Source organism: Ictalurus punctatus, chromosome 15, assembly GCF_001660625.3.
Source record: "Ictalurus punctatus breed USDA103 chromosome 15, Coco_2.0, whole genome shotgun sequence".
Classification (NCBI taxonomy): Eukaryota; Metazoa; Chordata; class Actinopteri; order Siluriformes; family Ictaluridae; genus Ictalurus; species Ictalurus punctatus.
The window spans coordinates 2,724,239-2,749,041 of record NC_030430.2 but is presented as its reverse complement, the minus strand read 5'-3'; the positions used below and the strand labels follow the sequence as shown (position 1 = coordinate 2,749,041).

At 42.3% G+C, this 24,803-nt stretch overlaps 1 protein-coding gene across 3 annotated transcripts in view; it reads right to left on the bottom strand.

Annotated features, from left to right (window-relative positions):
• The window catches only part of si:dkey-151g10.3 (serine/threonine-protein kinase WNK3), a 63,299-nt gene that overhangs the window by 22,624 nt on the left and 15,872 nt on the right, over window positions 1–24,803 (bottom strand). For 2 of the 3 annotated variants that reach the window (XM_017488041.3, XM_017488042.3), the window contains exons 3-16: window positions 12,103–12,275; window positions 11,485–11,705; window positions 10,580–10,737; window positions 10,326–10,414; window positions 10,024–10,243; window positions 9,004–9,322; window positions 8,668–8,795; window positions 3,593–7,387; window positions 3,192–3,232; window positions 2,977–3,109; window positions 2,745–2,861; window positions 2,099–2,200; window positions 1,508–1,556; window positions 1,065–1,202 (exon numbers count right to left, since the gene is read on the bottom strand). In XM_017488041.3, the coding sequence (XP_017343530.2) occupies window positions 1,065–1,202; window positions 1,508–1,556; window positions 2,099–2,200; window positions 2,745–2,861; window positions 2,977–3,109; window positions 3,192–3,232; window positions 3,593–7,387; window positions 8,668–8,795; window positions 9,004–9,322; window positions 10,024–10,243; window positions 10,326–10,414; window positions 10,580–10,737; window positions 11,485–11,705; window positions 12,103–12,275 (5,683 nt within the window). The remainder of the gene's footprint in view (window positions 1–1,064; window positions 1,203–1,507; window positions 1,557–2,098; window positions 2,201–2,744; window positions 2,862–2,976; window positions 3,110–3,191; window positions 3,233–3,592; window positions 7,388–8,667; window positions 8,796–9,003; window positions 9,323–10,023; window positions 10,244–10,325; window positions 10,415–10,579; window positions 10,738–11,484; window positions 11,706–12,102; window positions 12,276–24,803) is intronic. The other variant, XM_017488043.3, reaches the window with a different exon arrangement.

Genomic DNA, 24,803 nt, shown 5'->3' with positions numbered 1-24,803 from the left:
CTCATGAACATTAACATTAGCCAATGTGAGCGAGGTCTTTGGTTGCTTAGAAGTTACCCTGGTTCCTTTGTGCCGTCACAGAATATTACACGTCCTGCACTTGGAGTGATCTTTGCTGGTCTCCACTCCTGAGGAAGGTAACAATGGTCTTGCATTTCCTCCATTTGTACACAATCTGTCTGACTGTGGATTGGTGGAGTCCAAACTCTTTAGAGATGGTTTTGTAAACTTTTCCAGCCTGATGAGCATCAACAGCTCTTTTTCTGAGGTCCTCAGAAATCTCCTTTGTTCATGCCATGATACACTTCCACCACAAGTGTTGTGAAGATCAGATTTTGATAGATGTTCTTTAATTAGAACAGAGCGCTCACTCACACCTGATTATCATCCCATTGATTGAAATCACCTGACTTTAGCTTCACCTTTAAATTAACTGCTACTCCTAGAGGTTCACATACTTTTACCTCTCAAAGAGATGTAATATCGGATCATTTTCCTCAATAAATAAATGACCAAGTGTAATATTTTTGTCTTATTTGTTTAATTGAGTTCTCTTTGTCTACTTTTAGGACTTCTGATGATGTTTTAGGTCATATTTATGCAGCTATATAGAAAACTCAAAACTTTAAAGCACCATGACAGGACAAAAAGGGACATCACATGGAAAGAAATAGAGGTTTAATTACAGCTTTCAGGTGTGTAGCTAGCTAATTAGTATGCAAATGCTCTGATCATAGAATTTATTTCACTATTATGACAACGTGAAAGTATTTTTATGCTTTCCAGCTACAAACCTGTGATTCGTCACTGTGCACCCAGCATGGCACAATGTAATAACTAACTTTATCTTTTGATCTGACATAAAGAATGTTATCACACAATCTGTTAAAGCATGTCTCAAACAGTGTGACAAGTAATGATTGTAAAAGACCACTGGAATCGCACACTGTAAAACCGGCTTAAGTAAATGTTTGAAATTGTACATGCCAGTTGTAATTCTAATTCTTGCTCTATAAAAATAACTCAAAGCCAGTACAAGAATGAATATTGCTGGTACAGAGTACCTCGCTCAATCTGGCCCTGGCTCTCCCCTGCTGGTGAAGGCGTGGAGGCTTCACGGTTGGACTGAGAGTCACGATGACGAATGGTCTGGTTGATAAAAAATCGCCAGCGACCCACTGGAGAAGACTGAGGCGCAGAGTCTAGTGATGGACAAAACGGCAAATAGGAGCAGCAAAAACAACGCAGCAATTTTTTAAAATTATAACCTGCCACCGAGTGCCAAAGAGGACTTTATGTACCAGCTTATTATTCAGTTTTTCACCTTAAAACATATTATTCAGTAACTACTATATTGTTATAAAAAAAAATTTAACAAAACAAGAAATTATGTAGGGTAAGGAATGAGAGTCTGACCACACCATTGTCTCCATTGTTAATTAAATTAATGTAGGTTAGAAGGTGTAACATTCACCTTATATAAATGAAAGCTTCTCAATACACTCACCTGTTGAACTTGATGGTGTGGTTACATGTAGCTGCTCCATGGATCCAGTCTGAGAGAGAGAGAGAGAGAGAGAGAGAGAGAGAGAGAGAGAGAGAGAGAGAGAGACGGGGAGGAGTTTTGCAGTGAATCTGGAATTTATCCTAAACAAACCTGATTAAATGTAATTGCCTTTCTACATATGGTCCTGTGTAAATAGTTTGGACACTCCTGCTATAGCACTAACTATACTACAAAACATAACTTCTGATGTAAAGTAACAGCTTGGCTGGAAAATACATTGTGTACCTCCTAATAATCCCCATCTCATCACTCTCTCCTCTCCACTAATAGCTGGTGTGTGGTGGGCGTTCTGGCGCACTATAGCTGCCATCGCATCATCCAGGTGGATGCTACACACTAGTGGTGGTTGAGGAGATTCTTCTCTTCCCCCCAACTATGTAAAGCACTTTGAGTGTCTAGAAAAGTGCTATATATATATATATATATATATATATATATATATATATATATATATATATATATATGTGTATGTATGTAACTGTAATATATTTAGTACGAGTGGATTCCATGCATAATAAAGAGCAGCCAGACCTTTGACTGAGTGCTAAGGATCTCCTGGGCTTTCTTCACTATAGCCCTCAAATCCTCTACAAATTTTTCTTTCTCTGATTCAAGGACAAAATCCTCTTCCACCTATGAAAAAAAAAAAGAAAAAGATGACAACACATTTTCATTAGTGAAACATTCCCCCCCCAGCATTTTCTCCCCTAATTTGGACACCTGCCAATTTGTTCCCATCAGCCAACTCTCCCCTATCATATGACAGCTCCTACACAGTGAGAGTGAACATCCTAAACATTCACAGCATCATGCAAGGGCAGCAAAACACACTGAGAGGAACATGCCATCTACCATTTCTACATACATGAGCAACAAATCCCTATGACTGGCTAAATGTTGCCATGACTGACAGGGGAGAGAGTGTTTGCCATCCATCCCACTGTGAGAACCTAGCCAATTTTGCTCCCTTGGCTCCTGACCACAGATGGCCGTGAACCAAGAATGCAAAATTGGCTGGATGGGAAGGAAAGCATACATCTTTTCTGTTGTGCCACTTGGGAGCAGCAGTAAATTTGTTTTGCTTTAAGAAGCAAGGAGACTAATCTTTTTTTTTTTTTTTTTTTTTTTTTTAAAATTTAATGCTCAATAATTAAATTCATGAGTCTGAAATTCTAACCATGTAATCGGCTATATCTTCAGGTGCATCTTCCTCAATATCAAACTTGAACGTGACCATCTTGTTACTGTGAGTTTCGAGCTGGCACTCCACCATGTTGTCTCCAGTGTTTGACACCTAAAAACGCATAAATATTTTTACTTTTGACTTAAATATTTCCTGTCTGCTGTAGCTGTTCAGTTGTGATCGCTTAATATAGGTGCTGCAAGAACCTTACATAACATATGTTTACCTGTAGCATGCTTAGCTGGAAGTGAGCGGTTCTCTCAGGCCGTTGGTAGGAAGATCTCCGCTGAGTCTTTATTTTCTCCAGCTTTTCATTAACCAAGGGTAACGGGGATTCCTCTCTACTGACTAGAGCAGAGCTACGAGCAAAAAGAGACAAAACAAATCAAAACTTCATACCCACAAGTTTAAAAGGAAGGAAGGCAAGTGTCTGAAACATACCCTACTAACGAATGTCGGTTGGCAGATTGGTTTGGGCTCCCCTATTCATTTAGTTGAAGAGACAAACAAACATATATGCAGAAAAAATAACAACAGAAAGAGACAAATCAGCTAAACTGTTGACATAAAATTACATTAAAAAAAAATACAATTACAATAACAAAACAAATGTCTCTATATACAAAGCTTTGAGAAACAGAAGTTTGATTTTGTAAGTATACATTTGATTTTGTAAGTGTTAAGTATTTAGATAAAAACAAATCATATAGTACCAAACAGAAATTATAGTCTAATAAAGTCAATTAATGGGGATTGTTATAAATCTTTGCTGGTACAGGATGCCTTAAAGCACAGCTATATAAAAAAAAAAACGTTATATTGAGAAGGGTGTGCATTTGTACCTGTGCAATGCCCGGCAATGCAGGGTCACAGTCTGCCAGCAAGTTTGGGGGAAGGGCAGTGCCATTAGAACCAGGGAGCTGTGAAGCACTGATAGGAGGAAGGGAAGTCAGAACTATATCGGTTAGCACAGCCTGGCTTAGCTGTGCCTCAGCTGGTACTGGGACTTCTGAAGCAGTGGGGGCAAGCTGGGAGCCTGATAAGTTGGTAGTGATGAGGGAGGTATGAGATGGACTGGAGGGTATCTGGAGGGGCTGCAGGGGAACTTGGGGGTATAGTGGCTGCACAGATGTGCCTGCAGTCTCAGTGTATATATCGGTGTGTGAGTGAGCTTGTGTCTGGCTGTGAGTATGTGCAAGCAAGATTGATTGAGGCTGGTGTTGTGGGGAAGGTGGTAGGCCTACTACAACATGACTGCAATGCGCAGCAGTCTGAATTTGTGTCGGACAGGGTTGCCTTGGTAAGTCATGTGATGGAACCCCAGGGTGCAAAGCAGAGGGGAGAGGAGATGACCACTGATTGAGATCTAGTGCGACAGCAGTTTGCTGGGATGGTGGAGGCTGCTGAACAGATGACAAAATCTGAGCCTGATCCTGCAGCTGTACTGGCTGCTGCTGTACCTGTTGGAATTGCAGTGTTTGCTGTTCATACTGTGGAGCAATTTGAGGTTGCACAAGGGGCATGGGCTGCATGGCAGTCTGAATGGTGATGCCACCTGGCTGTTGCTGTCCCGGCAGAGTAGGCTGTGTCTGTGCTTGGATTTGATTTTGAGCCTGGCCTGTCTGCTGCAAGTATTGCTGTGTGGTAGGTACTGTAGCAGGAACTACAGTACCTGAGGACACAGCAGTGGTACTTGCCACTGTTACTGGAGACATCACCATTTGTCGATACTGCTGTTGTGTACCCTGTGTAAAGTCAACCTGCATTGGCTGAATGGTGTGTTGACTGAGTTGTGAGGCTTGAAAATACTGCATTGTGTGCAAGGCAGAAGGGGCCTGAACTTGAGACTGAATTTGGCTTGATAATTGCGTTGACGCTGGTACTGCAGGAACTTGACAATGGACAGGAGTTCTGGTTTGATGTGGCATGACTTGAGCTTGAAGATTCTGTCCCTGTATAATCATTTGAGCCTGTGCCTCATTTGGGACATATGTCTGGGCCTGTACTAATGGTTGTGCTGAATCCTGCCTCTGCATTGGAGCTGGAAATGCTTGCGGACTCTTCAACTGGATGGAGCTAGGCTGTGCTAGGGATGGAATTTGTGATTGTGTTGCTGAGAGACCTTGGGTCTGTAAAGCTATTTGACCATGGATTTGTGTAATATCACTTTGTTTCTGTTGTATTGGCCCTTGAGTTTGAGGTGCTGACAGAGACGATGCATGTTGGTCCATGTGTACAGGTGTTTGTAACTGACTAGAAATTTGGGAGGTAACCATTTGTGATGCTGACTGAGCAACAATCGTTACCTGTGATTCCACAGCAGAATTTCCATCTTGCTGCCCAGCGATAAAAGTTTGTTGCTGAACAAATTCTTGTTGGTGTTGTTCTACTTTGTGTTGAGTAATACTTTTGTGCGACTGAAGGGGCTGCTGTAGTAACAAGGCTTGCTGCTGCTCATACTGAAGTACAACCTGCTGCTGTGGAACAGTTTCAAGACCTACGGCTTGCTGTTGCCTACTGTGCTGCTGCCCAGGGGCTACTTGTTGGTCTAACTGTTGTTTCTGTTGTAAAAACAAAGCTTGCTGTTGAAGATGCTGTTGATCCTGCTGTTGCTTGAGTAGATTCTGCTGTTGCACAATCTCAAGCGTAACAGCCTGCTGTTGTCCACTGTAATGCTGCACAGGGGCTACATGTTGGTTTGACTGTTGCTGTAAAAGTTGTTGTTGCTTGAGTAGGGCTTGCTGCTGAACAATCTCAAGATTAACAGCTTGCTGTTGTCCGCTGTGATTTTGCCCAAGAGCTACTTGTTGGTTTGACTGTTGTAAGAACAAAGCTTGCTGTTGATGTTGCTGATCCTGTTGCTGACTCAGCAGACCCTGCTGCTTCTGAATAGACTCAAAAGAAACAGTTTGCTGTTGGCCACTGTGATGTTGCCCAAGGGGTACTTGTTGGTTCAACTGTTTTTGCTGTTGCAAAAATACAGCTTGCTGTTGACACTGCTGCTGATCCTGCTGCTGTTGAACAGACTCAAGAGTAACAGCTTGTTGGTCCAAATGTTGCTCTTGTAAAAATAAAGCTTGCTGTTGAAGCTGCTCCTTTTCCTGGTGTCGCTTGGGTAGTGCCTGCTGTGACTCCGTATTTGGTTGTTGGTGTTGTACAAGAGCCTGATGTTGCATTTGTAGTTCTCTCTGCTGTTGTACTAACATTTGCTGCTGTTGGTCAATCTGTGGCTGAAAAGCTTGTTGCTCTGACTGTTGCTGTATTTGTGATTGTGCAAGCTGAGACTGTGAAATGTGCTGCAGTACAGCCTGCTGCTGTTGTAAAGACTGCTGCTGCCATAATAAACCTTGTTGATGATCCATTTGGTGCTGCTTTTGCAAAAGAACTTGTTTTTGCTCTAACTGCTGTTGCTGTTGTAGGAGTTGCACTTGTTGCTGCTGTTGGTGTAAAATAGCATGCTTTTGCAAGAAAGCTTCTTGCTCGATCTGTTGTGGCTGTTGCTCTGTCTGTTGTGGTCTTAGCATGTTCTGTTGTTCTATCTGTGGTTGAGTTTGCTGTAATAAGGACTGCCGGTCAAACTGTTGTTGGTGTAAAAGAATTTGTTGTAGCAACAGACCTTCTTGTTGCTCCAAGGGCTGCTGCAATAGTGCCTGTCGCTGCTGCTGCTCACCTGCCTGTTGTAAAATAGCCTGCTGTTGTTGTACTTGCTGCAGCAACTGTGGATTCTGTTGCTCCATCTGCTGCGTCACTGCAGGATTTTGCTGTTGTATTTGAATTTGTATTTCTTGTTGCTCTATCTGTTGTTGTTGCTCTGAATAAATTTTGTGCTGTTTCTGCTGTTCCAATTGCTGCATACCATGAACTGCTTGTTGTTGCTCTGCAAGTGGTAACTGCTGAGGAGTTGATTGCATCATGGCTGACTTTTGAGGTTCTGCCTGACTTGGCACATATAACTGTTGATGGTGTTGCTGCAGTAACGATGGTGGTTCTTGCTGCTGTTGTTCCATTGATAGTTGCTGGATAGATACTGTCTGTTGGACCTGCTGTTGAATTACAGATTGCTGTGCTTTAGGTACTCCTACAGGTTGCTGTGCATATATATGTTGCTGTGGGTCTACCTGCTGAGGGTGCACCAAAGTCTGTTGGTGTGGTATATATTGTTGCTGTGCTACACTTGAATGCAGCTGCTGCTCCTGCAAAACTAACTGTGGGTTCTCTATCTGCGGGGGTGGTATACCAGCTGAAGTAGGAGGCTGTTGCATTAAAATACCCTGCTTTAGAATTTGCTCCATCTGTTGTAATGGAACTGCCTGTTGTTGTTGTGACGGTGGTGGTTGTTGTAGCAATGTAGTCTGCAGATCTAACACTACCTGTTGTTGTGGCTGAACTGCAGGTTGTTGAGGCAAAATTTCAGTCTGTGGCAGAGGTGCAACATTATGCTGGCTCTGTTTAGTTTGTGGCATCAGATTGCTCAAAGATGGTACTACGGACTCTGCAGAAATAATACTAATGGAGGCCTGGGGTGAAACGGGGGTCAAGTATGACTGTGTCTGTATAAGAGAAGCATGAGAAGAAACTGCCTCTCCTGGCTGGGGGAGTGCTGTTTGTGTTACGTCTGTGGGATATGGGGCCAGTGACTGCAGGCATGTATGAATATAGCAATCATTGGAGACAGCATGTAGAAAGGAAAGAAATGAGGGGGAAGAAAGCAAGAATGAGGATTAGTATGGATCATTAATCATCCAAGGGTAAGAGGACAATGTAGAACCTAAGGTTCTGTGCATGCTACCAAAAGGTTTCTATATTCTCTTTATTCTAAGTCAGCGTTTGTTATCCTATAAAGGATAATGCATGGTGGTTGTTATGATCCAAAGCTATTAGGTCAACCTCTTTAGATATTTTAATTCTATGGGTTGTGCAGATTGCAGACCTCTGGTGTTCAAACAGTAAAACTGTATTATATGCATAATTAATAGAATGAATCGCACATTTAAACGATGAAAGTCGTCACAGATTTGCATCGTCACACCTCTACTATGTATGCATCAACAAATGGAAATGCAAATAATAGCTTGCCTTTTAACAAACGTTAACAAATGTATTTAGGGCTAAATAAAAACAGGGCTACTAGCCACACATGATTTACAGTCCCAAAACATACAGTGACTTACAGCAATCTATACAACTGGAGCTTGGCAATGCTTAATGAATTCAGCTTTATCAAGATGACAATCTCATGCAAAACAGACCAGACTGGTGCTATAAACATCAGCACAGAAGCAAGAAACAAATTCTTTGCAAAATGCAAAAGACCAATATGGAAATTCAATGGTAAACATCTGTGTTTTACTAGCATTGAATGCACCACTCAAAACACAGTGGATACAAATACAGATAAACTAATGCACGTTGCTGTATCCAAATGAAATAAACTAAAGCGTGAGAAGAGAAGCTGGACACAAGGGAGTCAGTCACCTGAGAATACTGCTGCATCATACCAGATGTGACTTGTGTTATGACTGGCTGAAAGAAAGCCTGTGCAACAGGACTGCTAGGAGCCCCACAAACACTTTGGTTAGTGGACATCACAGATGCTCCACTGCTCAGGCCATTGGACATATTTGGTTCTCCTCTGCTCTAAACAGTAGGATGCAACTGCTGCATGCTCTATTACCTGATAGATAAAACAAATACTACTTCTCGATCTTAAAAAACAACTTTTTTTTTGTGTTTGATGCCAATCGTGCACTTTAAAATTGACTGATTCCGAGAGAGTGGTAGTTTCTTAAAATTTATCAAGTAAGAAAGCACTCGCGCACACACACACACACACACACACACACACACACACACACACACACACACACACACCACTGTGAGATGGTTGAGCGTGCAGTTATTGAAGAGGTTTACGTACAGATGTCCCAGTGGGAAAGCTGGTCTGAGTGTTGGCAAAAGAGATTCCAGAGTCTCCTGCTGATGAATAGGGAAGGCTTTGTGCACCTGCAAATGATTCTCCACTGATTGCAGAGAGGTTCTCTGTTTCTGAAAAATCCAACGAAAACAAACACTCGGTGACCATTGTGAAAAGACAAAAGGCATAGACACATTAAAGATAGACTGTCTTAAATTAAGCGACTTTATGTCATATACGCCGATTATGATGTTTTATTTATTATTATGCACATAAAAATGTGCACAGTCAAGGTCTCATAAGACAAGTCAGAGATAAAACCTCTAGTGAACATGTTACCGATGTGGCCTTGTGCACTGCTGATGGGGATCTGTTGTCGAGTGTGTTGCTCCACCTCTTGCAGGTCCTCTCCCTCCCTGTGCCCCCCAGTAACCCCAACAGAGGCAGCAGTAGGAATAGCAGGAGCCCCAGGACCCAGGGAAGAGGGGAAAGAAGTAAAACTGGTGAAGGGGGTAGCAGAAGCCAAGCTAGAGTCTCGCCTCCCGTCTAGGGCTCGCTGTTGTCGTGTTGCGCGGAACTTCTTAATCTGAGTTATCCTGTCTCGAATAGACTTTCCCACAACCTTCGCGTCACTCTCGTGGAAAAACCCAGACTTGACCTAGGACGCGCGGAAAGGAAAGAAAACGAGAAGAATAAATAAATAAAAATAGTAATAGAAATACATTCCAGGTCGATTTTTCTATTCTTAGGAATAAAGCTTTTTGTTAAAATATCTACCCGATTTTGGCATTAGAAAGCTCAAATAAAAACTCCGCAGCCTAACTAAAACTTTGTTTCTCACCTCCGTACTTAGTTCTTTCCTCAGATCTTGAATGACTGACGTTTGTGAAATACTTTCCTTTTAACGGCTCACTACGCATAAATTAGAGAGAGTGTTCATTGTAAATGAGCTGTATATGGGGGGGAAACCGGGCCGTTGTAGGTACGTCATTCTGAACACTCGAATCTACACTTGTTTCTCGGCAGCTTTGATAAATAAGGGCTGATGTTTTAGAAAAAAAAGTATTTCTAAACAAATTCAAAACTGAAAAAGACAGAGAAAGGGCAAGAGAATAAATGTTAAGCCTTTCCAAAAGTTGCTGCTGCTCTTAAATTGCTGATTCAGGATCATCATAACATTATAAGGGATAACATCGTCTTCGGGGAGACTAATCACAAAACATCAAATTAAGTTAAACCCTCATTTGTTTTGTGTTTTATAATGTCTGTGCTGATGTCAGCAACTGCCAAGTCTACCTCCTCATAAGTGAAACTTATTAGCCAATAAAAACAATCCTGATTATTCCATGGCTCCCTCACCATCTCCAACGCCACTTCCTCTGCGCTGTCATTCTCCAGGTTGTAGCTGAACTCAATGGCCTCATTGTCCTTGTGCTTGCCCTTCAGTTTTTTAGGCTCCTCCACCCAAATACGTAGTGCCAGACAGTCCTGATTGCCCACGTCCTCTTCCGCCAACTCCACTCGCACGCCTGTGTCCTCGCCAAAGAAGGTATGGTTCAGCAGGTCCTTAATGGAAAGCCTAAGTGGAAAACGGCAATATTGAAAATGCATTACATTTCGGTATGCTATAATAAAAGGAACAAAAAAGGTCACACGCTTACCGTTCTCCTCGGTTCTGCCGAATGCAGCCCTCAATGATCTCCTTAATTTCTGGATCGTTCACCTTATCAAAACTGGCGGGCTTGATCCCCTGCAAACAGAGACATGTAGTCAATCGTTCACTGATCCCGCTTTGTAGTCAAGTCGATGACTTGGGGATGGCACGACGGATAGAGACGCATTTCAAACCGAATCAAAACCTTCCATTCGTCTGTAAAAGCAACAACACAAATCAAACGCTTTCTCCGAGCCTTACACTGGTGACCTTGCGGTAGATCTGGGCAGCATTCTGACACTCAGAATAAGGGTACTCGGACGTAGCCATCTCGAGCATGCACATGCCAAAGGCGTAGACATCCACGGATTCGTCATAGTGTTCCTCGTACATCTCTGGAGCCATGAACTCTGGGGTACCTGTGCAACGACACCACAGTTAGAATAACAACGATACGAACATTCTCGTGGTGTTAGTTTAGTAACAGCTTCACGCTTTAATAAGAGACCTGCTTTTGGAGGATTGAAGAAAGTGTCCACTGGAAAAGTACTAATTAGTTCTTTCATCCATATTTAATGATGTGTTCATTCTGCTTTGATTAATTAACAAATTTCCTAAAGCCTCCGTCAATGTATTTTCACTGGGATCATCTTATTAATAGTAGCAGCTTCTGGGGCAGATTAATACTGACTGGAAAGAAGGACTGTTGGTCCTATCAGTTGAGATAGTTTTCTTTGTTATTATCTAATTAGCCATCTGTTTACATCACATCATTACATGCTGCTCACTTTGTCTCAGTGTGTAACGTTACATTTTTTGCATGACTTTAGAAAGTGGACAATCTACACCCAATTACTTATTATATGTGTTCTGTCGTGAACATTTGGACTACCACTAACAATTAGCTCCAAAATCAATACAGCGGTCTGTGCATGCACACTGCAATCAATAATGTTGAGCTGAAATAAATGCTGAACAATGAGCAACAAGAGAGGACTCTGGATCTAAACAGGGAAGACATTGGAGCAAAACATAAATCGCCAGCAAAACCACCACATAATCATCGACGATTAAGAATGTTGCAGCTACAGTGATTATAATTGTACAGTTGCTACGACAGCAATGATGACGGCAAACCTATGACACATATGGGCCCGTAAACACACCGATCACACTCTTGGCGAAGGACGTCCTCATTAGCGTGGCCAGGCCGAGGTCTCCGATCTTCACCGAGCCTGTGGGGCCTGTGATAAAGATGTTGTCGCACTTTAAGTCACGGTGCACAATGGGCGGCGTACGCGTGTGAAGGAAATGCAGACCCTTCAGGATTTGCCTGCACCAGCTGCGCAACACCTTCGGCTTCATAACCTTAAAGCGCTTAAGGTATCTGAAAAGCACACAGCCAACAGAGCAAGCACTCATAACACGTTACAATGTCCAGCGTCCTGTTTAAAAACCATTTGCTTTTTCAATTCGTGTAAAACTAAACTTAAATATTAAGTTAAAAAAAATAAAAAATAACGATACCTCAGTCGGAGAAAAAAAAACAAACACAACTGTATCCAATTTCCGTTAAATAACAATTCTTGGTGTTAATAATGAATATGAACTGGCAAGTGTTAGTTAGCATCATGCGACTAAAAACAGGTCAGTAATAGAACGGCTTAAAGCATGTCGCCATAGAAACTAAACTCGGCGAAGACACGGTCCTTGACTCTGTCACTATTGCCTTAGGAGTATAAATATCCTGGGCCTCGGATTTGTTCCAACGTTTGGGTACTGACGTTTTGAGTGTCCCCGAGGTCATGAGCTCTGTGACGAGGACGATGCACTTCTTCCCCCGGACAGTCGACTCCCAGAAGTCGTAGAAGCGCACGATGTTGGGGTGCTGCAGGCCCTTTAGCATCTCGGCTTCCTCTTTGAAACGCTGCTGCTCTGCCTTGGTCAGCTTGCCATCCTGAACACGCCACACACACGTACACACACACACACACATAACGCTCAGATTGGGCCAGGCCGAGTCATGCCGTACGAGACACTATAATGATGATATATTAATTAAATAAAAGACAATAGATCAAAATATGATGCAGTCATGAGATCAGTTTATTTTGTTATTTTTTTTTAAATCTCAGAATAATTGAAATAATTGCAGCAGAGTACAAACAAATGGCTAAACTAATTGGGGTAATTATGGAAAAAGGCATAGAACAAAGCCAAGGACTAGCATGTGATTTTGAATTGCCCTTTTAAAAACGTGCTAATCATGAGGAATGTTGAACGCTTTGTACCCAATCATTTGTGCTGCAAGAATGTAACCCTCCAAAATATGCTCGCTTATGCTGGTCGCCAGGAGTGGGTGGGTGGGGGTGATTTTAGAGGGCTTGGAAGTGTGCATGCTTATCATTGGCATTGCAGTTTGCACTGAAGTGATTTATTTCTTCTCCATATTCAATACCGCAACTAGCCAGCAGATGGAGTACAGTAGTGTGAAGTCATGTGGCGAGGCAACACCCAGCTGTAGCAGGTAAAATATGCTGGTGTCCCCCAGAATGGAGGATATACCCTGAAACCTTCTCACTTGTCCGAGCTAAATATATATCAACGTGCGAAATCGACCGTAACATTGGCATGCACCCATGACAGTGATTTTCAGAGCGTTCACATCAAATCCAATGTTTACTTGTAAAATTACACAACAATATGGCAGAGAGCTGTCCTCGGGCATCCAGGTCACGCCTGGAATTTGTTCGTGAGAAAACTAGAGTCTAAATGATAGGCTAGCGTTTTTCTAATTAACGGCAGAGAAAGGAATCCTGTCGTTCCCATCCGGACAGAGTATGGCCGTGAAACGGATCACGAAAAAGCATGAAATGTGATGTTTTTCGAGGTTGATGCGTTAACATACTGAAATTAGGTCTGAGGTCAGAAACTGATTGGTCACCTAACTAAAGAAATCATGGTAACGTCTACCGACAACACATTTGGGGTTTAATTTCTAGAACTCCTGTCGGCTGTTCGCACAGGAAATGACGGAATGTCTAAAAAGACAGTCGACGGCGTCTTTAGGTAAAATTACGCCGACGGCAAAATGTCCATACGTTTTCTGAAGTTGCATACTTCCGACGTTTGGAAATGAGAGCCCGTACTAGCCTGTGCAGAGACGTTGCTTCATCACGTGATTTCCACCAAGGACGAAGCGTCTGCAAAATCGTAACATCGTGTTTTACTGACCAGCCAATATATCGGGAAGACACTCAAACAAATCCAAGCATCAAGAACGGTCCATCGATTTGCCTGAAATGGAAATGTTAACGTATTGATGGGATAAATGCTATGGAAAAATGATTTTTGGAATACATAATTAGGGAGATCAATTGCGTTTTTTTTCCCGATCCAACCCTTTAACTTGCTCTTCCTTCCCTAGAGACTGCAGAGCTCCCGCATCTAATAGAGAATAAATACTCAAAACGTACAGAAAGTGCCAGACAACGGTGTCAGCATTAACACTGAGCACAAACCCATCACATATACATGAGTCAACTATAAAGCGGGAGCATACCAAGCATACCATCTGTTGGTGTTTCGAGGACATTTGGCAAATTTAGCTACAGTGGGGGAAATCGGTATCGGACTTTATTACCCTTTAAATGTTGTGAATTCTTTATATTCCTGGATTTCTCTAGTTAATACTGATGTCTGGTGAAAATTTCATGTGAATAGCCTTCTATCCGCACCTCTGTATATTACACAAGGAACACATGATGTGTTGCGATAACTTGAGCCTGGTACTGGTTGAGCCTGACCTCTGAAGGCCAAAGGGACGAAGAGGTCAGGAAACGAATAACCATGGCAAAACCCCCTAAAACAACACTATTGACCAGAGAAGAATAAGCAGGAGAAACACGCCACTACCCTGTACGGTGCAACAAAAAGAAAAAAAGATAAACAAACTGGTTTAGTGACGGGATGCATAAACTAGTTTGGTTTCTGCTTGTGGTCTAGGAGGGAATAAAATGACTTCATTTTTAGCCCTTGCACTGTGTAATAGGATTGTGAAACCTAATCAGCATTCTCTCTCAGGCTGCGTTCACGTTAATCCGGACAGATCTGACAACTGCATTTTCGTTTTTAAAAAGCCCTCCGTCTTACGGTTTCAAACATTTTCCAAAAATTACTGAAACATTTGAAAAAAAAAACAAAAAAACACTTGCATCCCTATACTGCGCCTGCGTAAAGACACAAGAAGCTCTGGGCATTTCCGTCAGGCGTCGATTTTAAAATGCGACCTGACGGTTGTACAAAGTGACGTTAATCTAACAAAGCTAACCAACTGCATAGCGGGAACAACAACTGCGGTACAGCACCATCCGTCATCTTGTTTGTTTTGAGTCGCGTGGGTCACATGACTGCATCACGTGACTAAAAGTACATCATTGTTTTCGAACAGCCCCGTCTTCTTAGTCCGCACTACAACGCGAAAACGGCATTTTCGGAAAGCTCCGTTTTTGCCGGACAGTAACGCCGTCTCGGTGTGGACGGAAGGCCAAGCTGTGGAGAAAAAGATGCGTTCTCAAATTGATCCGGATTAACGTAGACTGCAAACGCCTGTCGCTGGTGATGTACAGGAAAAACTGTAAATCACCAACGATACTATAGTGCGTACAATTATAAAAGTTCTCTTAATTATTACATGACTTGACTGGTCCTTTGAATTGAAGGGGTTTAATTAGGACTTGGACGTAATGTGTTCTGTAGGTGGACGGTTCAGGAATAAAAATCTCCAATAAATAGGCAGCGTATCATTATACACGTTTGACTGACGAGCCTAAAGTTGAACACGGCTGCAAACGGTTTGAGAACCCGTGCTCCTGAAAACATCTCGTTGGTCCCGGAGATGAAATATTTCGCGGCCCCTTATTCCGCTTATATTACCCGACTCCACCGAACCCCACTAAAATATAATTGTACACTCCTGATGCATCCCTTTCCTGCCTTCCAAAACCCTCTGCGGAAACACCAGCATACACAAACCACCGTTTATAGTATCTCGGTTTACGTCCGTGTGTGGAAGTGTTGCAGTGTTTCATGGCGGTGTTTGTGAGTCGTACAGAAGTTTCCACTACCCTTCGTGTGTTTTATTTAATGGTGCATCCTGAGACATCGATTGCCTCCAGGTTTCCCGGTAGGTCAGTCAATGTTTCCTAGATCTCCCAGCATTAGTAAGAGTGTGTGTTGAGGTTAAGGTTGTCCTTGTGCCATGTGGTGTCAGTGTCTGCATGTGGTTTCCCAGGAACACTCCTCGCCACGTTTGTGTACATGTGTCTATACACACGTATATACGTGCGTGTGTGTGTGTCAGTCAGACACTTGTCCTTTGCTTACTCGTGTCTCGTCCAGGCACTCCGTCTTCTGAAACAGTGACCACTCGCCTGATTCAAGTCAGAGCCAGTACTGTTTATTCATCTTTTTCAATTAATTTCCCACATGATATCAAAACACATGCATGCAAACACTAATTCACCCACGACAGCATTAGACACTTAGTCACCACTATTAACTTAATCCCTGGAGATGATCGCTGCTTGCTCACGAATCCGAGTGACACTTTCTGATGACATTTTAAAATCTATACTAATCCTTATGACCTCTGCTTTAAAATGGCCTCTAATTAGATTACACATCATGCACTTAGTGTAATGGTTGAAAAGTGTTGGTGCACAGAAAGCACGGATGGATGCAGAGACGACGGTGGAAGAGAAACGAAGGGCTAACCTTTAAGCCGACCAACCTGAGAATGATAAACAGAATGATAAAGAGGGTGCGCTGAGGGAGTGGGAGAGAACAGGGAAGGATGCCGATGAGGCCTTTTGTGCTGGAGCTGTGGGTATTCGGAAGAAAACTCACAAATCACATCCCCACGCATAACTAGGAAATATAATCAGGGTGCATACAGAATGCAGCTACGTATACCACATGAGTAGCACATGACAAGCCTGTAGACCTACTGAATGATGCATGTCACGCTGCCGTCAGCTGCACCTCCTGCTCGCAAAAACAAAGCGGGAGACTACGGTAATTTTTAAGAGCAAGCCAGAACCTGTTTTCTAAAATGTCAGGTCGGGCTGCCGGGTGTCGGAGTCGGAAAAGTGTCCGAAAAGCAATCTGAAGGTTGTGCAAAGTGACATGTATATAGCTTTAACAAAACTACGCAGCTCATCTAAAATCTACAAATCAACAAACCAGCTAGCTAACACTAGATCGCTAGGTAACGCTCTTGCAGATAATGGAGTTTACCTAGCTAACGTTGTTCAGCTAACAGATGAGTGTATGGCATCTGGCGAAGCAGTACCCAGTACCTTTACCGTAAAACGTTACATCTTGAACTTGGTGGAAGTGGTACGCGTCAAGAGTCTTCTTCACCTTCGATTTCTCTCTAGTATAAACGCTTGTCTGTTTAGCCAAATAGCATTCCATATATACAGTATTTTAGTGGTAATCCATAATAATAAGAGGATAACATTTCAGCTATTATCATTCCGATTCCAAAATGCATTTCTTGATAGATTGTAACCAATTAGCATCAGGTTGCTTTCCATCAGGGTGGATAATGGTAATATAGTATTATCAGAGTTATTTAACCAGGACATTGTTCAGCTTGATAAACAACATGCTCATATTAGCAAACCTGTATTCTGCAAATTCTGTTATGGCTCAAGCTGGTCATCAAAGTCTATTTTAATAAAAATGATTCCCATGTTGGTCGTGACACGACGAGCACGACCATGCATGTTTAGCATTGACTTTCACTACTCAAGTTATTTAAAACAGTATTCGTCTTTTCTAGTTATATTGTTTTGTAGATTAACGGTGGTTTCGCTAATTAACGGCTTTAATGGACAATTTCGAACGTTGTCAGAATGATCCGTGTGCTAGCAAGAGTACGACCCAGTGAAATAAGTCTTATTAGTTTAACATGGATGCATGATTTTAAACTCGTATAACGAGTCTCAAATTTATTAAAATCACTGGGACATAAAAAAGGCTTAATGGGGGGGGGGGGGGGGGGGGTAGGGGCATGAAAGACCATGTGACACCACATCTCTGACATAAATGCTAGATTATATCATAAAATGGTCAAATTATATGATGAAACCACATCCTAGAAACACCAAATTTCTCTCATACTTTAGTGATAACTATCAAAAGAATGACCTCATAAACTAAATATAAAAGTAATGTCCATATGGTGTCATTTGGTCCTTGTTTTGGGACATTAAGCCACGTTAAGCGTTCTCATGTGCAGCATTTTAGGACTTTTTCCTCGACTATAGAACTGAGGGACCAGGAAGATAGTTCATAGTGAACAAAGACTCCAAGACCAAAGCCACGAAAGGTCCTCTTTTGAATTGGAAGTGAACTATAAATAGCATACGTCATGTTACGTCATGCGGTTCTGAATGACAGGGAAACCTGGTGGTTACCCAGTACATTCGGGGGAAATGTCTGGAGACGATTGCCACACTCAGACACTAGGAAGGGTGATGTTGGACTTATAGAATTTTGAACGGTACATAGTGACACAGATCTCCTGGGGCGGCATGTCTCTCAGCAAAGCCCACGTAGACGGAACACTCCTTGAGGAATCGAATGTCACGGTAAAGGCTGAGCATGCTGCCCGTTTGTGGGCCGCGGTGGTGACCTCTTTCACCCAGCGGGCCCGTCTCTGCTTAGACCGGGGAGAATCCTGTGTCTGTATTGAGACAGAAGGAGAACCAATCTGATGAAAGAATAGCTGCTGCGTGATTCAAACAGTACTATAAAAAAGGTGCATACTGGACGCAGTAGGGAATGTTCTGCAGATCGACCTTCGTAGAACATTACAAGGTCAACGTTGCTGGTTGATTAATTCATTTGGGAGAAATAACCACAGTTACTCCACGTCAGCCCGGGTCACCAATGCATGCACAGCGAGATACCGTCGATGATGCCATTTCAGATCAGCGTCATTCATGGGTTCTTAGAGAGTTCTTAGGCGTAGCAGAAGGAGGTGCCTAGCTTCTTACAGAAACACTGTGGTGAGACTATGAGATCCCAGTGAGGTGCCATCCACTGTGTTATCCACAGCCCATGCAAAAAGACTAGCACTTCAGGCCCTGGACATCACACCAGGTCCAGGCGACAAGGCTCACACTGTTCTCGGAACAGATCCTTCCTCAGGGCGTACAACGTAACATGTGCTCTAGGGTTCAGGATGGTTTTAGCACAGCGCTGGTGAATTTCCTAATTTCATCAGGCTGCACCTGGTTGTTGATTATTTTTCTGTACCAACACATCCTGTTTTTGTTGTTTTTTTTAGTCTTTATTCCTTACATAATACTAAATTTACAAAAGTACCATTGACTGACGAACTCATGAAAGCATTCTAAAAAAAAAAACAACACATTTTACATACCACCAACAACTGGCATTTCTGAAAAATGATCAAATACATGTCCTTAGTCACTGTGCATATGATGTAGCTGCAGAGACGAGCTGTATGCACATGATGAAAGGCCATCGTTCGACATGTTTAGCAAGGCATTTGGTTGGTGGTGATGGTCAGGTGCTGTGTAAAAGAGCTGGCTCAGGAGATCTCGCCGGAGAGCCGGAGGAAAATGTGAGTGGCGTCCAGTCAGCAGCTTAGCACACTTCCTCCTCTCACTCAAATACGATCTCGCAGCTTCCCTTCCACAGTAAACACACGGGCTTAATGGAATGCCTGGCTCCTTCGGGATCACGCAGTTAATTGTGTCCTTTCATCACTGTATATCTATATGTCTTCAGGGGTTTTCAGAAAGAAGAAGAAGGAGGGGTGAACGGAGCTCACATTACAACCACATGCACCGAGCTACAGTAGTGAAGGCAACACAATATCAACCACTATGGGCAATTCTACACTTTGCCTCCAGAGTGAAAGTGTGTGTGTGTGTGTGTGTGTAGTGGGGTGGGTTTGTTTGCCAGTATTAGACTACCGTAATCTACGACCAATCAGACAAACAAGGTACGAGCGAAAGCTGAAAAAGGCTATGCTGTATCTTATCTCTGGGTTTATTTATTTTCTTTAGATATCGTTTAGAATTGGTCATGTTATTGCTGACAAATCAAAAAAAAAGAAAAAAAAAAAGAAACGAGAGACTCTCCCTATAAGTCGGACGATCGAATGCCTGCTAAAACCGTTGTTCGTTATTTCCCCAACATCATGCCACCATGTCCTCGTTACTACTCACTGTAGACATAGAATATTCATATTTAAAATGTTTCTGATGTTCTTCTCTCACTCGCCATTTTTCAGTGACATTCAGTGTCGTTTTGAGAAATCCAGAGTAGAACCAGCTGAGGTAGCAAACTTTGGACTCAACGTTCCAGAATGCAACGCAGCTGTATGACGCAGTTGGCGCAGGGCTACGGTTGCCTTGGCTGGGTTACTTGGTAATCTACGAGATGCTGAGTGTGATGGTGTTGATGGCGGTATGAGCGTGAAACTTGAAGCGTTGGAAGCTGATCTGTTTGTGTCCCTCTGAACCACTATCAGCGGATGAGGGTTGTGGGTTATGTTGGAAATGCGAGCGACCAGCTACAGTGAAAATAGGCCAACTTGTCGCTGGATGATGTCTGAACAAACGAACAACAAAAAAAAGGGTTATTGAAGGTCACGCTAATTATAAAGATTAATATGCATGCGGTGTATGACACGACACTTCACCTTACACTTCCATCCATGCACTTAAAAAAAAAAAAAAAGATATTAAACTAGTCATTTGGTGTGACTATCCATCATGTGGCATAACTGATAACGGCAATAACTGTATTAAAATTAAAAATAAATCATCCACATTCTGTGGCTGAAATAAATGCTCAAGTGGCTGCTAATCTTTACATTAAAAAAAAAAACGGTTTATGGGGTTAAAAAAAAAAAAAAAAAAAGGTGTAGTGTGTGTGATAAGGAAGGCAGCACAATGTGTGTGATTAGAAAGTGCAGTTAGAGGACATATATATATATAAATTCATGACATTTATTCATAAATAGTGCATGCATATTTTCTATAGATCTTACTTGGCTTGTAATACTTTGCCCGATTTGAAGCATATTAAGGAAAATGTATGACGTGGAAGGTACATCATGGTTGCACCACATGATCATTCTTAAGTCAATAGACGTTAATGAAAAAGAAGTGCCAAATTCACATATATTTGACACCCTTTCGATATCCTTATACGTCAATGACCCAATGATATTCACGCTATTTATTGGAGTCTTTTATTCAAGAACTTCGCACCGACAGAACGGATCCGAGTTGGCGTTATTTAATGCATATGTTGTGTCAGAGGATGAACTGGGCCAGACTAGTCTGATCTAGGTCGGATGCATTCAGCCAGTTGTCTTTCTGCATGGGTTGTGCTGTCTATGCAGACCTTTTGTTCCGGTCTGACAAGCACCCACTGTAATTAACTTCACTAACACCTCCCCTGTACTGTACAGCACACACACACACACACAGAAATATTCCACACATGACAACAGAGCAATACAGTAACCGACCCCCAGGCAAAGGGTACAACTTACATGCATGTGTTTATGCACAAAGCAATACTCAATATGTTAAATGTTACAATGCCTCATAAAGCACATCATTAAAATCATACCTCTGTATAAGCTGCACTACCGGGACAATTCAAGTCACACCACCTGAACCTGTTTTTACTTTAGAGTAAAAGTGCTTTCAGTGCTAGCGTCAAGGACACGTAGGAGACAGACTAAGTGTAGCCGAGGACGCTAACAGAGGAGAGAGAGCCGGGCCACTGGGAACTTCCATTTCCGAGAATTTCAAGCTGAATTATTACAGCTAATCCCCCGCCTGTGGAAGTCTCTTTTCAGTACACACTATGTCACACGGCTGTACGCTTGTGCATTTATCTGCAGTAAAGCAGCTCCTGAATTCATACACAGCCAGGAAGAAACAGCGCTGGGTCTGATCTCCCTCGTCGGCTTGCTTAGTGACATTTACAATACCGGCTTGTGTCCTCGTCTCATATTATCTGCAGCTGATTTACGACACACACAGCCGGTCAGAAATTTCAGTGTGTGTATTATTCAAGTGTAATTCTAGCCCTGGGGTTCGATTGTATATAAAACATGTATATATATATCGGTAGATCGCGTTAGTCTAAGCTACTTCTAAATTAAGCCCTAAATTCGAGATATTGCTACTCATTCAGAGAGAATCGTGGACTATTTGTCGGATTAAACGACACAGAACGGCTTTAAACAGCTCAAGGAGACGTCCGGTGTTTAAGATGACCCGTTCAAAGTTTCTCCTCCGCGCCGTATACAGTTGTTTTCACTGTTTAAACGTGTACTGACAGAATCAAAAACCGTGCAGTGATCTTGTAGTGCATTTGAACAGCCCGCCTTTCTAAGCCTGCATACAGGTCAGTGTTGCATGCTTCTTGCACACAAATGAACTTACGACTCAACTGAAAGACTGTAATGAGCTGATAAGGATCCACATCTGTGCCTCTGCTTTACACTTCAACAGGATGTGGACAATAAACCCCACTGCGTGTATTTTAGTACAAGGTGTTAGTACACACTGTTTAAATATTAGGCTGAAATTCTTGCCCATCCGTGTCATGTGAGCACGGCGATTTGATTTGCCTATAGGCAAAACACAGCGTCAGATTACTGTTGGCCTACTTAAATACACCGTCTGAAGTATTCAGCACTAATTGTGTACTACACTGTAGTATCGGAAACCTACCTTGAGCTACTCTACTCTCGAAGAGTCACACACTATTCGTGGAAATTCAGAATTAAGCACACAGTAAGTGATGCCATGTTAATCCTCTGTTTGGCTCATCTCACTCACACACACACACACACACCCTGGTGCTCATGACAGGTTCACACACTTCTGCAACTCTGCAAAACAAAATCTAAGAACGGGCAACCCGAGTAAACAGAAAATACTGTTTTGAAACGATGACGTTATTTATTGAGGCAAAAACGTTATCCAGTACCAACTGGATCTGTGTGAAAATGTATTTGCCCCCGTAGTTACTAATTCCCCAAATTTATAAAACTGCATTCATAATGGCATTCAGCTGGATTAGACACAACCAGGTCTGATCACTGCAAACCCTGTTCAATCACATCAACACTTAAATAGATCTTTATCAACAGCATGAAGCTGGTTAAAAGGTCTTACAGAGTAACACACTATGGCAAAGTTGAAAGAAATTCCAGAAATGATGAGGAAGACGGTGATTGAAATGCATCAGTCTGGGAAGGGTTACAAAGCTATTTCAAAGGCTCTGAGACTCTAAAGAACAACAGTGAGAGCCGTTATCTCCAAATGGAGAAACTCTGCACAGTAGTGAACCTTCGCAGAAGTGGCCGACCTTCCACAATTCCTTCAAGAGCACAGCGACGACTCATCCAGGAAGCCAGAAAAGAGCCAAGGACAACATCAAAAGGAACTACAGACCTCTCTTGCATCAATAAAGGTCACTGTTCATGACTCCACTATCAGAAAGACACTGGGTAAAAATGGCGTCCATGGAAGTGTGACGAAGTGAAAACCACTGCTAACCCAGAACAACATTAAGACTCGTCTGAATTTTGCCAACACACACCTTGATGATCCTCAAACCTTTTGGGAGAATGTTCTGTGGATTGATGAGTCGAAAGTGAAACTGTTTGCAAGACGGCGGTGCCGTTACATCTGCCGTAAACCAAACACTGAATTCCACAAAAAGATCATCATGGCTACGGTCAAGCATGGTGGTGGAAGTGTGATGGTGTGGGGATGCTTTACTGATTCAGGGCCTGGGAAACGTGCAGTAATTGAGGGAATCATGAATTCTGCTCTCTACCAGAAAATCCTAAAGGAGAATGTCCGGTCTTCAATCCGTAAGACAAAACTCAAGCGCAACTGGATTACGCAGCAAGGCCTAGGAGTAAGTCCTAGTCCTAGAAGTAAGTGACAGACTGATCTCCAGTTATGGGAAGTGTTGCAGTTATTGCTGGTAAAAGGTGGCACAAAAAGATTTTAAGTTAAAGAGGCAATTAGTTTTTCCCCATTGGTGATAGGTGTGTTGGATAACTTTTTATTTTTTGCTTCAATAATAATAATAATAAAAAAAAAAAAAAATCAATAAGTAAAAACTGCAGCGTGTGTTTACGGGTTGCCTTTGTTTTTATGATGCATTTCGTTTGAAGATCTAAAACTATTTAGTACGGGATATGGATAAAAACAGACGCGACCTTTTTCACAGCACTGTACGAGGTGCTTGCACGGTGCTGCATGATGAATTCACGGATTTCCTTCATCCATCATCCATGCTTTATTCGGCTCAGAATAAACGACTAATTTGTATATGCTCTGACAAATGCAACCAACATCATTTTCCATCAGAAAATATTATGGAAAAGGTACAAACGGTGCTATTAGTCAAACTTGTTGCGTTAGGGTGTGGGAGTGAATGGAACTTTAAAAATGAAAGAAAGAAAAATCACGGCTAATCTCTTACACGCAGCCGGCCTTTACTACTCAAAACAGATGCCTCAGGGCAGTGGTTTTCAAAGTGGGGGCCTCAACAATTGTGTGTGAAATATAAATAAATACACGATTTTCTCTTTCTCACTCTCAGACAACCACACACACACACACACACACAATCAATTCCTAATGTAATGTAATGATGTAATCATTAATAAAATAAGGGGATATATTCAGAAGTCTGCATTTTTAATGTGTTTTAAAGACATCTTGCAAAAGGGGGCCTCGGTCAAATGTTAACGCCATTTGAGGATCCTTGCCCCGGAAAAGTTTGGGAACCCCTGCCTTAGGGTATAATATTGAGCTTGTTCCTGCTAGAGGCTGTGCTACATTCATACATCGGGTAGATCTGTCTCGTCTGTGACGTTATACTTCATTGGGATGCCATGGAGAAGTTATAAAATGGGAAATATTCCCACGGCGCAGAATAATGTGTTTACACAACGTTCACACTAGCAAACTGTCCGTTTTCTAATGAAGTGTGCGACACGAAGCCGCGGTTCTCGCGCCAGTGCAAGAGACGTTGGATTTGAGATCAGTTTGGACGAACGTGACCGATCCAAATTGACGTGGACACAGAGAATTACTCCTAGAGGGGGCACTTCAATGTAACAGCCTTACATTCCCTTCTCTTGTAAGTGTATTCCTTTTGCTATTAATTTCACTATACTGTAGTTAGTAAATTTATGAAGAACTGAATTATGAACACTTTCAGGCTTTCAAGGTTTAATAGATGTTAGTGTTACAGCTCCGCAGTCCAATTTCCTCCCTCATGACTTAATGGTTAAGCTGGATGTCAAGGCTGAATGGGGGGAAAAAAAAATAAAAAATGATGGAGCCTGGCACAGCACTCAAAGGCAGAGATTAGCCAGGTCCGCAGTGTG